The 13960-nt window shown below is 44.6% G+C and overlaps 1 protein-coding gene across 4 annotated transcripts in view; it reads left to right on the plus strand.

Annotated features, from left to right (window-relative positions):
• baiap3 (BAI1 associated protein 3) overlaps positions 1-13960 on the plus strand; it is a 313607-nt gene that overhangs the window by 39246 nt on the left and 260401 nt on the right. For all 4 annotated transcript variants that reach the window (XM_063058746.1, XM_063058745.1, XM_063058744.1 and 1 more), the window contains one exon: positions 1462-1552. In XM_063058746.1, coding sequence (XP_062914816.1) covers positions 1462-1552 — 91 coding nt within the window. The remainder of the gene's footprint in view (positions 1-1461; positions 1553-13960) is intronic.

Consider the following 13960-nt stretch of genomic DNA (forward strand, 5'->3'; position numbering starts at 1 on the left):
ATTCCTTTTTCTTCTTTTCCTGAAAAAAACCTTCAGTAATGTTATCAAGGTTCAATGATCACCACCATCTTTTCTTTTCACCAGAACACGCTGTCCCTGAACATTTGTTAATTCTTCTTTAAAAGGCTCCCAATTGTCTTTTACCAAGTGACGTCCCAGCACAGATCCCTACGGCACCCCATTAGTTTCTGCTTGCTGACCTGAACTCTGCTTTCAGTTTTTTACCCAATCCTTTATCCATGTTAATAGATTAGCCTTTCCTTGTTCAGCAACCTTTTCTTAGATCATAAGACTTAGGAGCAAGTTAGGCCATTTGGCCCATCAAGGCTGCTCCACCAGGTAATCATGGCTGATTTATTATCCCTCTCAACATCATTCTCCTGTCTTCTTCCCGTAACTTTTGATGCCCTGACTCATCAAGAACCTATCAATCTCTGCTTTTAATATACCCAATGTCGTGGCTTCCACAGCCTACTGTGGCAATGAGTTCCACAGATTCACCACCCACTGGGAAGGAAATCTTCCTCACTGATGTTCTGAATGGATGTCCTTGTACTCTATGGCTGTGCCCACTAATTCTAGACTCCCCTGCTCTACGAAGCATCCTTTCCACGTCCCTTTTATCTAGGCCTTTCAATGTTTGATAGATTCAATGAGATCCCTTCATCCTTTTAAACTCCAGCAAGCAGAGGCCCAGAGCCATCAAACGCTCCTCATCCACTCCTCATACGCTCCTCATACACTCCTCATACACTCCTCATACGCTCCTCATACGCTCCTCATACGCTCCTCATACACTCCTCATACACTCCTCATACGCTCCTCATACGCTCCTCATATACTCCTCATACACTCCTCATACGCTCATACACTCCTCAAACGCTCCTCATACACTCCTCATACACTCCTCGTACGCTCCTCGTACACTCCTCATACACTCCTCATACGCTCCTCATATACTCCTCATACACTCCTCATACTCTCCTCATACGCTCCTCATACACTCCTCATACACTCCTCATACACTTCACTCCTGGAATCACCCTCTGGACCTGCTCCAAGAGCAGCACATTTTTTCCTCAATAAGGGACCTAAAGCTGCTCACAGTACTCCAAGTGCAGTCTGACCAATGCTTTATAAAGCCTCAGCATTACATCCTTGCTTTTATATTCTCGTCCTCTCGAAACGAAAGCTAACGTTGCATTTCCCTTCCTTACAGAAGCTTCTTATCCGTTCCCCACTGGCTTGCCTCCAACTATCCTTCTTGCGGTAACCCCAAAGAATAAAGTCAATTTGTTCAATACAAGTTCACTTTCATAAAACCCAACTGAATCTAGCTAAGATCTACTATGTGCAATCATTTTCTGCATAACCGATCCCAGCAACGTCTCCAGCTGAATGTATCGGAAGTTCTCTTTGTGGTTCAGATCATTTTCAGGAAATACATCTTCTCTATGACAGGTCTGACGATGGAGGTGAGGACGATTTTTTTGCCACGTTGAGTGCCATCGAACAGAAGCAGGAGAAGATGAAGCGGTCAGACTACACACTGGTACGGAACGGCCCGACCCCATACACAGCCGGAATCACTCTGCCTAGCTCCAGATGCCTTGGCGAATGGGCGGTTTGCTGGCTTGGGCACAGTGATCCAGTGATTGTACACTTCCATTGAACACAATGAGTCTTCCATCAGGAGGTAGCAGTGGGCGAGCCACTCACTGAGGGGTGACTTCCTGGATGTGGTGCTGATAGGCAAGGTTGAGAGTTTCACTGTGTCAAGAAGGTGGGGCAGAGGCAACACGATGAGGGAATCGGTCAGAGAGCTGGTCAGTTCCTGAGGCTGGTGTTCTGGGCTGTACCAGTAAGAGAAGCAGAGATAGCTATGGTCAAGACCATGGGCAGTGCCCATGGATGGTGTTTGTAGTCATTACTCATGGTCATTGTGCCTACAATCAGTGCCAGTCAGTGCAGCAGCGAGCAGCTGTGGACAGTACCCGTTGGTGCTTGTTTTCAGTACCCAGGGTAGCAGTCCGCACTCACTGGCCATAGACAGTGTCCGTTAGTACCTATGGTCATAGCCCAAGGTCAATGTCCAAAAACACTGTCTGTCAGCACCTATGCTCATGGCCCATAGATTACCTATGATCAGAGACCATAGACAGTGTCTGTCAGTACCTACGATCAGAGACCATAGACAGTGTCTGTCAGTACCTACGGTCAGAGACCATAGACAGTGTCTATCAGTACCTATGATCAGAGACCATAGAGAGTGTCTGTCAGTACCTATGATCAGACACCATAGACAGTGTCTGTCAGTACCAATGGTTGGTGCCCGTAGACAGTGTCTGTCAGTACCTATGATCAGAGACCACAGACAGTGTCTGTCAGTACCTATTCTCAGTGCACGTAGACAGTGTCTGTCAGTACCTATGATCAGAGACCATAGACAGTGTCTGTCAGTACCTATGATCAGAAACCATAGACAGCGTCTGTCAGTAACTGTGATTAGAGACCATAGACAGTGTCTGTCAGTACCTATGGTCAGAGACCATAGACAGCGTCTGTCAATAACTCTGATTAGAGACCATAGACAGTGTCTGTCAGTACCGATGATCAAAAACCATAGACAGTATCTGTCAGTACCTATGATCAGAAACCATAGACAGTGTCTGTCAGTACCCATGATCAGAAATCATAGACAGTGTCTGTCAGTACCTATGGTCAGTGCCCATATTCAGTGTCTGTGAGTACCTATGATCAGAGACCATAGACAGTGTCTGTCAGTACCTATGATCAGAGACCATAGACAGTGTCTGTCAGTACCTATAATCAGAAAACATAGACAGTGTCTGTCACTAACTGTGATTAGAGACCATAGACAGTGTCTGACATTACCTATGATCAGACACCATAGACAGTGTCTGTCAGTACCTATGGTCAGAGACCATAGACAGTGTCTGTCAGTACCTATGATCAGAGACCATAGACAGTGTCTGTCTGTACCTATGATCAGAGACCATAGACAGTGTCTGTCAGTACCTATCATCAGAAACCATAGACAGTGTCTGTCAGTACCTAACGTCAGTGCCCATATTCAGTTTCTGTGAGTACCTATGATCAGAGACCATAGACAGTGTCTGTCAGTACCTATGATCAGAGACCATAGACAGTGTCTGTCAGTACCTATTCTCAATGCACGTAGACAGTGTCTGTCAGTACCTATGATCAGAGACCATAGACAGTGTCTGTAAGTACCGATGATCAGAAACCATAGACAGTGTCTGTCAGTACCTATTCTCAGTGCACGTAGACAGTGTCTGTCAGTACCTATGATCAGAGACCATAGACAGTCTCTGTCAATAACTATCATCAGAAACCATAGACAGCGTCTGTCAGTAACTGTGATTAGAGACCATAGACAGTGTCTGTCAGTACCGATGATCAAAAACCATAGACAGTCTCTGTCAGTACCTATGATCAGAAACCATAGTCAGTGTCTGTCAGTACCCATGATCAGAAACCATAGACAGTGTCTGTCAGTACCTATGATCAGTGCCCATAGACAGTGTCTGTCAGTACCTATAATCAGAAAACATAGACAGTGTCTGTCAGTACCTATGATTCAGTGCCCATAGACAGTGTCTGTCGGTACCTATGAGCAGAAACCATAGAGAGTGTCTGTCAGTACCTATCATTAGTGCCCATAGACAGTCTCTGTCACTACATCTGGTCAGAAACCATAGACAGTGTCTGTCAGTACCTATGATCAGTGCCCATAGACAGTGTCTGTCAGTACCTATGATCAGAAACCATAGACAGTGTCTGTCAGTACCTATGATCAGTGCCCATAGACAGTGTCTGTCAGTACCTAAGAGCAGAAACCATAGAGAGTGTCTGTCAGTACCTATCATCAGTGCCCATAGACAGTGTCTGTCAGTACCTATGAGCAGAAACCATAGAGAGTGTCTGTCAGTACCTATGATCAGTGCCCATAGACAGTCTCTGTCAGTACCTCTGGTCAGAAAATATAGACAGTTTCTGTCAGTACCTATAATCAGAAACCATAGACAGTGTCTGTCAGTACCTATGATCAGAGACCATAGACAATCTAAGTCAGTACCTATGATCAGAGGCGATAGACAGTGTCTGTCATTACCTATGATCAGAGACCATAGACAGTGTCTGACATTACCTATGATCAGAGACCATAGACAGTGTCTGTCAGTACCTATGGTCAGAGACCATAGACAGTGTCTGTCAGTACCTATGATCAGAGACCATAGACAGTGTCTGTCTGTACCTACGATCAGAGACCATAGACAGTGTCTGTCAGTACCTATCATCAGAAACCATAGACAGTGTCTGTCAGTACCTATGGTCAGTGCCCATATTCAGTTTCTGTCAGTACCTATGATCAGAGACCATAGACAGTGTCTGTCAGTACCTATGATCAGAGACCATAGACAGTGTCTGTCAGTACATATTCTCAATGCACGTAGACAGTGTCTGTCAGTACCTATGATCAGAGACCATAGACAGTGTCTGTCAGTACCGATGATCAGAAACCATAGACAGTGTCTGTCAGTACCTATTCTCAGTGCACGTAGACAGTGTCTGTCAGTACCTATGATCAGAGACCATAGACAGTCACTGTCAGTAACTATCATCAGAAACCATAGACAGCGTCTGTCAGTAACTGTGATTAGAGACCATAGACAGTGTCTGTCAGTACCGATGATCAAAAACCATAGACAGTCTCTGTCAGTACCTATGATCAGAAACCATAGACAGTGTCTGTCAGTACCCATGATCAGAAACCATAGACAGTGTCTGTCAGTACCTATGATCAGTGCCCATAGACAGTGTCTGTCAGTACCTATAATCAGAAAACATAGACAGTGTCTGTCAGTACCTATGATTCAGTGCCCATAGACAGTGTCTGTCGGTACCTATGAGCAGAAACCATAGAGAGTGTCTGTCAGTACCTATCATTAGTGCCCATAGACAGTCTCTGTCAGTACCTCTGGTCAGAAACCATAGACAGTGTCTGTCAGTACCTATGATCAGTGCCCATAGACAGTGTCTGTCAGTACCTATGATCAGAAACCATAGACAGTGTCTGTCAGTACCTATGATCAGTGCCCATAGACAGTGTCTGTCAGTACTTATGAGCAGAAACCATAGAGAGTGTCTGTCAGTACCTATGATCAGAAACCATAGACAGTGTCTGTCAGTACCTATGATCAGGGCCCATAGACAGTCTCTGTCAGTATCTCTGGTCAGAAACCATAGACAGTGTCTGTCAGTACCTATCATCAGAAACCATAGACAGTGTCTGTCAGTACCTATGGTCAGTGCCCATATTCAGTTCTGTGAGTACCTATGATCAGAGACCATGGACAGTGTCTGTCAGTACCTATTCTCAGTGCACGTAGACAGTGTCTGTCAATACCTATGATCAGAGACCATAGACAGTGTCTGTCAGTACCGATAATCAGAAACCATAGACAGTGTCTGTAAGTACCTATTCTCAGTGCACGTAGACAGTGTCTGTCAGTACCTATTCTCAGTGCACGTAGACAGTGTCTGTCAATACCTATGATCAGAGACCATAGACAGTGTCTGTCAGTACCGATAATCAGAAACCATAGACAGTGTCTGTCAGTACCTATTCTCAGTGCACGTAGACAGTGTCTGTCAGTACCTATGATCAGAGACCATAGACAATCTAAGTCAGTACCAATGATCAGAGACGATAGACAGTGTCTGTCATTACCTATGATCAGAGACCATAGACAGTGTCTGACATTACCTATGATCAGAGACCATAGACAGTTTCTGTCAGTACCTATGGTCAGAGACCATAGACAGTGTCTGTCAGTAACTATGATCAGAGACCATAGACAGTGTCTGTCTGTACCTACGATCAGAGACCATAGACAGTGTCTGTCAGTACCTATCATCAGAAACCATAGACAGTGTCTGTCAGTACCTATGGTCAGTGCCCATATTCAGTTTCTGTGAGTACCTATGATCAGAGACCATAGACAGTGTCTGTCAGTACCTATGATCAGAGACCATAGACAGTGTCTGTCAGTACCTATTCTCAATGCACGTAGACAGTGTCTGTCAGTACCTATGATCAGAGACCATAGACAGTGTCTGTCAGTACCGATGATCAGAAACCATAGACAGTGTCTGTCAGTACCTATTCTCAGTGCACGTAGACAGTGTCTGTCAGTACCTATGATCAGAGACCATAGACAGTCTCTGTCAGTAACTATCATCAGAAACCATAGACAGCGTCTGTCAGTAACTGTGATTAGAGACCATAGACAGTGTCTGTCAGTACCGATGATCAAAAACCATAGACAGTCTCTGTCAGTACCTATGATCAGAAACCATAGACAGTGTCTGTCAGTACCCATGATCAGAAACCATAGACAGTGTCTGTCAGTACCTATGATCAGTGCCCATAGACAGTGTCTGTCAGTACCTATAATCAGAAAACATAGACAGTGTCTGTCAGTACCTATGATTCAGTGCCCATAGACAGTGTCTGTCGGTACCTATGAGCAGAAACCATAGAGAGTGTCTGTCAGTACCTATCATTAGTGCCCATAGACAGTCTCTGTCAGTACCTCTGGTCAGAAACCATAGACAGTGTCTGTCAGTACCTATGATCAGTGCCCATAGACAGTGTCTGTCAGTACTTATGAGCAGAAACCATAGAGAGTGTCTGTCAGTACCTATGATCAGTGCCCATAGACAGTGTCTGTCAGTAGCTATGATCAGGGCCCATAGACAGTCTCTGTCAGTACCTCTGGTCAGAACCCATAGACAGTCTCTGTCAGTACCTCTGGTCAGAAACCATAGACAGTGTCTGTCAGTACCTATGGTCAGTGCCCATATTCAGTTTCTGTGAGTACCTATGATCAGAGACCATAGACAGTGTCTGTCAGTACCTATGATCAGGGACCATATACAGTGTCTGTCAGTACCTATTCTCAGTGCACGTAGACAGTGTCTGTCAATACCTATGATCAGAGACCATAGACAGTGTCTGTCAGTACCGATAATCAGAAACCATAGACAGTGTCTGTCAGTACCTATTCTCAGTGCACGTAGACAGTGTCTGTCAGTACCTATGATCAGAGACCATAGACAGTCTCTGTCAGTACCTATCATCAGAAACCATAGACAGCGTCTGTCAGTAACTGTGATTAGAGACCATAGACAGTGTCTGTCAGTACCGATGATCAAAAACCATAGACAGTCTCTGTCAGTATCTATGATCAGTGCCCATAGACAGTGTCTGTCAGTACCTATAATCAGAAAACATAGACAGTGTCTGTCAGTACCTATGATCAGTGCCCATAGACAGTGTCTGTCAGTACCTATGATCAGAAACCATAGACAGTGTCTGTCAGTACCTATGATCAGTGCCCATAGACAGTGTCTGTCAGTACTTATGAGCAGAAACCATAGAGAGTGTCTGTCAGTACCTATGATCAGTGCCCATAGACAGTGTCTGTCAGTACCTATGAGCAGAAACCATAGAGAGTGTCTGTCAGTACCTATGATCAGGGCCCATAGACAGTGTCTGTCAGTACCTATGATCAGAAACCATAGACAGTGTCTGTCAGTACCTATGATCAGAAACCATAGACAGTGTCTGTCAGTACCTATGATCAGAGACCATAGACAGTGTCTGTCAGTACCTATGATCAGAGACCATAGACAGTGTCTGTCAGTACCTATGATCAGAGACCATAGACAGTGTCTGTCAGTACCTATGATCAGAGACCATAGACAGTGTCTGTCAGTACCTATGATCAGAGACCATAGACAGTGTCTGTCAGTACCTATGATCAGAGACCATAGACAGTGTCTGTCAGTACCTATCATCAGAAACCATAGACAGTGTCTGTCAGTACCTATGATCAGAAACCATAGACAGTGTCTGTCAGTACCTATGATCAGTGCCCATAGACAGTGTCTGTCAGTACTTATGAGCAGAAACCATAGAGAGTGTCTGTCAGTACCTATGATCAGTGCCCATAGACAGTGTCTGTCAGTACCTATGAGCAGAAACCATAGAGAGTGTCTGTCAGTACCTATGATCAGGGCCCGTAGACGGTCTCTGTCAGTACCTCTGGTCAGAAACCATAGACAGTGTCTGTCAGTACCTATGATCAGAAACCATAGACAGTGTCTGTCAGTCCCTATGATCAGAGACCATAAACAATCTAAGTCAGTACCTATGATCAGAGACGATACACAGTGTCTGTCATTACCTATGATCAGAGACCATAGACAGTGTCTGTCAGTACCTATGATCAGAGACCATAGACAATGTCTGTCTGTACCTATGATCAGAGACCATAGACAGTGTCTGTCAGTACCTATCATCAGAAACCATAGACAGTCTCTGTCAGTACCTATGATCAGAGACCATAGACAGTGTCTGTCAGTACCTATGATCAGAGACCATAGACAGTGTCTGTCAGTACCTATAATCAGAAAACATAGACAGTGTCTGTCAGTACCTATGATTCAGTGCCCATAGACAGTGTCTGTCGGTACCTATGAGCAGAAACCATAGAGAGTGTCTGTCAGTACCTATCATTAGTGCCCATAGACAGTCTCTGTCAGTACCTCTGGTCAGAAACCATAGACAGTGTCTGTCAGTACCTATGATCAGTGCCCATAGACAGTGTCTGTCAGTACCTATGATCAGAAACCATAGACAGTGTCTGTCAGTACCTATGATCAGTGCCCATAGACAGTGTCTGTCAGTACTTATGAGCAGAAACCATAGAGAGTGTCTGTCAGTACCTATGATCAGTGCCCATAGACAGTGTCTGTCAGTACCTATGAGCAGAAACCATAGACAGTGTCTGTCAGTACCTATGGTCAGTGCCCATATTCAGTTTCTGTGAGTACCTATGATCAGAGACCATAGACAGTGTCTGTCAGTACCTATGATCAGGGACCATAGACAGTGTCTGTCCGTACCTATTCTCAGTGCACGTAGACAGTGTCTGTCAATACCTATGATCAGAGACCATAGACAGCGTCTGTCAGTAACTGTGATTAGAGACCATAGACAGTGTCTGTCAGTACCGATGATCAAAAACCATAGACAGTCTCTGTCAGTACCTATGATCAGTGCCCATAGACAGTGTCTGTCAGTACCTATAATCAGAAAACATAGACAGTGTCTGTCAGTACCTATGATTCAGTGCCCATAGACAGTGTCTGTCAGTACCTATGAGCAGAAACCATAGAGAGTGTCTGTCAGTACCTATCATCAGTGCCCATAGACAGTGTCTGTCAGTACCTATGGTCAGTGCCCATATTCAGTTTCTGTGAGTACCTATGATCAGAGACCATAGACAGTGTCTGTCAGTACCTATCATCAGGGACCATAGACAGTGTCTGTCAGTACCTATTCTCAGTGCACGTAGACAGTGTCTGTCAATACCTATGATCAGAGACCATAGACAGTGTCTGTCAGTACCGATAATCAGAAACCATAGACAGTGTCTGTAAGTACCTATTCTCAGTGCACGTAGACAGTGTCTGTCAGTACCTATTCTCAGTGCACGTAGACAGTGTCTGTCAATACCTATGATCAGAGACCATAGACAGTGTCTGTCAGTACCGATAATCAGAAACCATAGACAGTGTCTGTCAGTACCTATTCTCAGTGCACGTAGACAGTGTCTGTCAGTACCTATGATCAGAGACCATAGACAGTGTCTGTCAGTACCTATGGTCAGAGACCATAGACAGTGTCTGTCAGTACCTATGATCAGAGACCATAGACAGTGTCTGTCATTACCTATGATCAGAGACCATAGACAGTGTCTGTCAGTACCTATGGTCAGAGACCATAGACAGTGTCTGTCAGTACCTATGATCAGAGACCATAGACAGTGTCTGTCTGTACCTACGATCAGAGACCATAGACAGTGTCTGTCAGTACCTATCATCAGAAACCATAGACAGTGTCTGTCAGTACCTATGGTCAGTGCCCATATTCAGTTTCTGTGAGTACCTATGATCAGAGACCATAGACAGTGTCTGTCAGTACCTATGATCAGAGACCATAGACAGTGTCTGTCAGTACCTATTCTCAGTGCACGTAGACAGTGTCTGTCAGTACCTATGATCAGAGACCATAGACAGTGTCTGTCAGTACCGATGATCAGAAACCATAGACAGTGTCTGTCAGTACCTATTCTCAGTGCACGTAGACAGTGTCTGTCAGTACCTATGATCAGAGACCATAGACAGTCTCTGTCAGTACCTATCATCAGAAACCATAGACAGCGTCTGTCAGTAACTGTGATTAGAGACCATAGACAGTGTCTGTCAGTACCGATGATCAAAAACCATAGACAGTCTCTGTCAGTACCTATGATCAGAAACCATAGACAGTGTCTGTCAGTACCTATGATCAGAAACCATAGACAGTGTCTGTCAGTACCTATGATCAGTGCCCATAGACAGTGTCTGTCAGTACCTATAATCAGAAACCATAGACAGTGTCTGTCAGTACCTATGATTCAGTGCCCATAGACAGTGTCTGTCAGTACCTATGAGCAGAAACCATAGAGAGTGTCTGTCAGTACCTATCATTAGTGCCCATAGACAGTCTCTGTCAGTACCTCTGGTCAGAAACCATAGACAGTGTCTGTCAGTACCTATGATCAGTGCCCATAGACAGTGTCTGTCAGTACCTATGATCAGAAACCATAGACAGTGTCTGTCAGTACCTATGATCAGTGCCCATGGACAGTGTCTGTCAGTACTTATGAGCAGAAACCATAGAGAGTGTCTGTCAGTACCTATGATCAGTGCCCATAGACAGTGTCTGTCAGTAGCTATGATCAGGGCCCATAGACAGTCTCTGTCAGTACCTCTGGTCAGAAACCATAGACAGTGTCTGTCAGTACCTATGGTCAGTGCCCATATTCAGTTTCTGTGAGTACCTATGATCAGAGACCATAGACAGTGTCTGTCAGTACCTATGATCAGGGACCATAGACAGTGTCTGTCAGTACCTATTCTCAGTGCACGTAGACAGTGTCTGTCAGTACCTATGATCAGAGACCATAGACAGTGTCTGTCAGTACCGATAATCAGAAACCATAGACAGTGTCTGTCAGTACCTATTCTCAGTGCACGTAGACAGTGTCTGTCAGTACCTATGATCAGAGACCATAGACAGTCTCTGTCAGTACCTATCATCAGAAACCATAGACAGCGTCTGTCAGTAACTGTGATTAGAGACCATAGACAGTGTCTGTCAGTACCGATGATCAAAAACCATAGACAGTCTCTGTCAGTATCTATGATCAGTGCCCATAGACAGTGTCTGTCAGTACCTATAATCAGAAAACATAGACAGTGTCTGTCAGTACCTATGATCAGTGCCCATAGACAGTGTCTGTCAGTACCTATGATCAGAAACCATAGACAGTGTCTGTCAGTACCTATAATCAGAAAACATAGACAGTGTCTGTCAGTACCTATGATTCAGTGCCCATAGACAGTGTCTGTCAGTACCTATGAGCAGAAACCATAGAGAGTGTCTGTCAGTACCTATGATCAGTGCCCATAGACAGTGTCTGTCAGTACCTATGAGCAGAAACCATAGAGAGTGTCTGTCAGTACCAATGATCAGGGCCCATAGACAGTCTCTGTCAGTACCTCTGGTCAGAAACCATAGACAGTGTCTGTCAGTACCTATGATCAGAAACCATAGACAGTGTCTGTCAGTACCTATGATCAGAGACCATAGACAATCTAAGTCAGTACCTATGATCAGAGACGATAGACAGTGTCTGTCAGTACCTATGATCAGAGACCATAGACAGTGTCTGTCAGTACCGATGATCAGAAACCATAGACAGTGTCTGTCAGTACCTATTCTCAGTGCACGTAGACAGTGTCTGTCAGTACCTATGATCAGAGACCATAGACAGTGTCTGTCAGTACTTATAATCAGAAACCATAGACAGCGTCTGTCAGTAACTGTGATTAGAGACCATAGACAGTCTCTGTCAGTACCGATGATCAAAAACCATAGACAGTCTCTGTCAGTACCTATGATCAGTGCCCATAGACAGTGTCTGTCAGTACCTATAATCAGAAAACATAGACAGTGTCTGTCAGTACCTATGATCAGTGCCCATAGACAGTGTCTGTCAGTACCTATGATCAAAAACCATAGACAGTCTCTGTCAGTACCTCTGGTCAGAAACCATAGACAGTGTCTGTCAGTACCTATGATCAGAAACCATAGACAGTGTCTGTCAGTACCTATGGTCAGTGCCCATATTTAGTTTCTGTGAGTACCTATGATCAGAGACCATAGTCAGTGTCTGTCAGTACCTGTGATCAGAGACCATAGACAGTGTCTGTCAGTACCTATTCTCAGTACACGTAGACAGTGTCTGTCAGTACCTATGATCAGAGACCATAGACAGTGTCTGTCAGTACCGATGATCAGAAACCATAGACAGTGTCTGTCAGTACCTATTCTCAGTGCACGTAGACAGTGTCTGTCAGTACCTATGATCAGAGACCATAGACAGTGTCTGTCAGTACCTATTCTCAGTGCACGTAGACAGTGTCTGTCATTACCTATGATCAGAAACCATAGACAGCGTCTGTCAGTAACTGTGATTAGAGACCATAGACAGTCTCTGTCAGTACCGATGATCAAAAACCATAGAGAGTCTCTGTCAGTACCTATGATCAGAAACCATAGACAGTCTCTGTCAGTACCTATGATCAGAAACCATAGACAGTGTCTGTCAGTACCCATGATCACAAACCATAGACAGTGTCTGTCAGTACCTATGATCAGTGCCCATAGACAGTGTCTGTCAGTACCTATGGTCAGTGCCCATATTCAGTGTCTGTGAGTACCTATGATCAGAGACCATAGACAGTGTCTGTTAAGTACCTATGATCAGAGACCATAGACAGTGTCTGTCGGTACCTATAATCAGTAAACATAGACAGTGTCTGTCACTAACTGTGATTAGAGACCATAGACAGTGTCTGTCAGTACCGATGATTCGAAACCATAGACAGTGTCTGTTACTACCTATTCTCAGTGCACGTAGGCAGTGTCTGTCAGTACCTATGATCAGAGACCATAGACAGTGTCTGTCAGTACCTATGATGAGAAACCATAGACAGCGTCGGTCAGTAACTGTGATTAGAGACCATACACAGTGTCTGTCAGTACCGATGATCAAAAACCATAGACAGTCTCTGTCAGTACCTATGATCAGAAACCATAGACAGTGTCTCTCAGTACCTATGATCAGTGCCCATAGACAGTGTCTGTCAGTACCTATAATCAGAAAACATAGACAGTCTCTGTCACTAACTGTGATTAGAGACCATCGACCGTTTCTGTCAGTACCTATCATCAGAAACCATAGACAGTGTCTGTCAGTACCTACCGTCAGTGCAAGTAGACAGTGCCTGTCAGTACCTATGATCAGTGCCCATAGACAGTGTCTGTCTGTACCTATCATCAGAGACCATAGACAGTGTCTGTCAGTATCTACGATCAGAAACCATAGACAGTGTCTGTCAGTACCTATGATCAGAAACCAGAGACAGCGTCTGTCAGTAACTGTGATTAGAGACCATAGACAGTGTCTGTCAGTACCTATGATCATTGCCCATAGACAGTGTCTGTCAGTACCTATGATCAGAAACCATAGACAGTGTCTGTCAGTACCTATGATCAGTGCCCATAGACAGTGTCTGTCAGTACTTATGAGCAGAAACCATAGAGAGTGTCTGTCAGTACCTATGATCAGTGCCCATAGACAGTGTCTGTCAATACCTATGAGCAGAAACCATAGAGAGTGTCTGTCAGTACCTATGATCAGGGCCCATAGACAGTCTCTGTCAGTACCTCTGG

Source organism: Mobula hypostoma, chromosome 9 (genome assembly GCF_963921235.1).
Source record: "Mobula hypostoma chromosome 9, sMobHyp1.1, whole genome shotgun sequence".
Taxonomy (NCBI): domain Eukaryota; kingdom Metazoa; phylum Chordata; class Chondrichthyes; order Myliobatiformes; family Myliobatidae; genus Mobula; species Mobula hypostoma.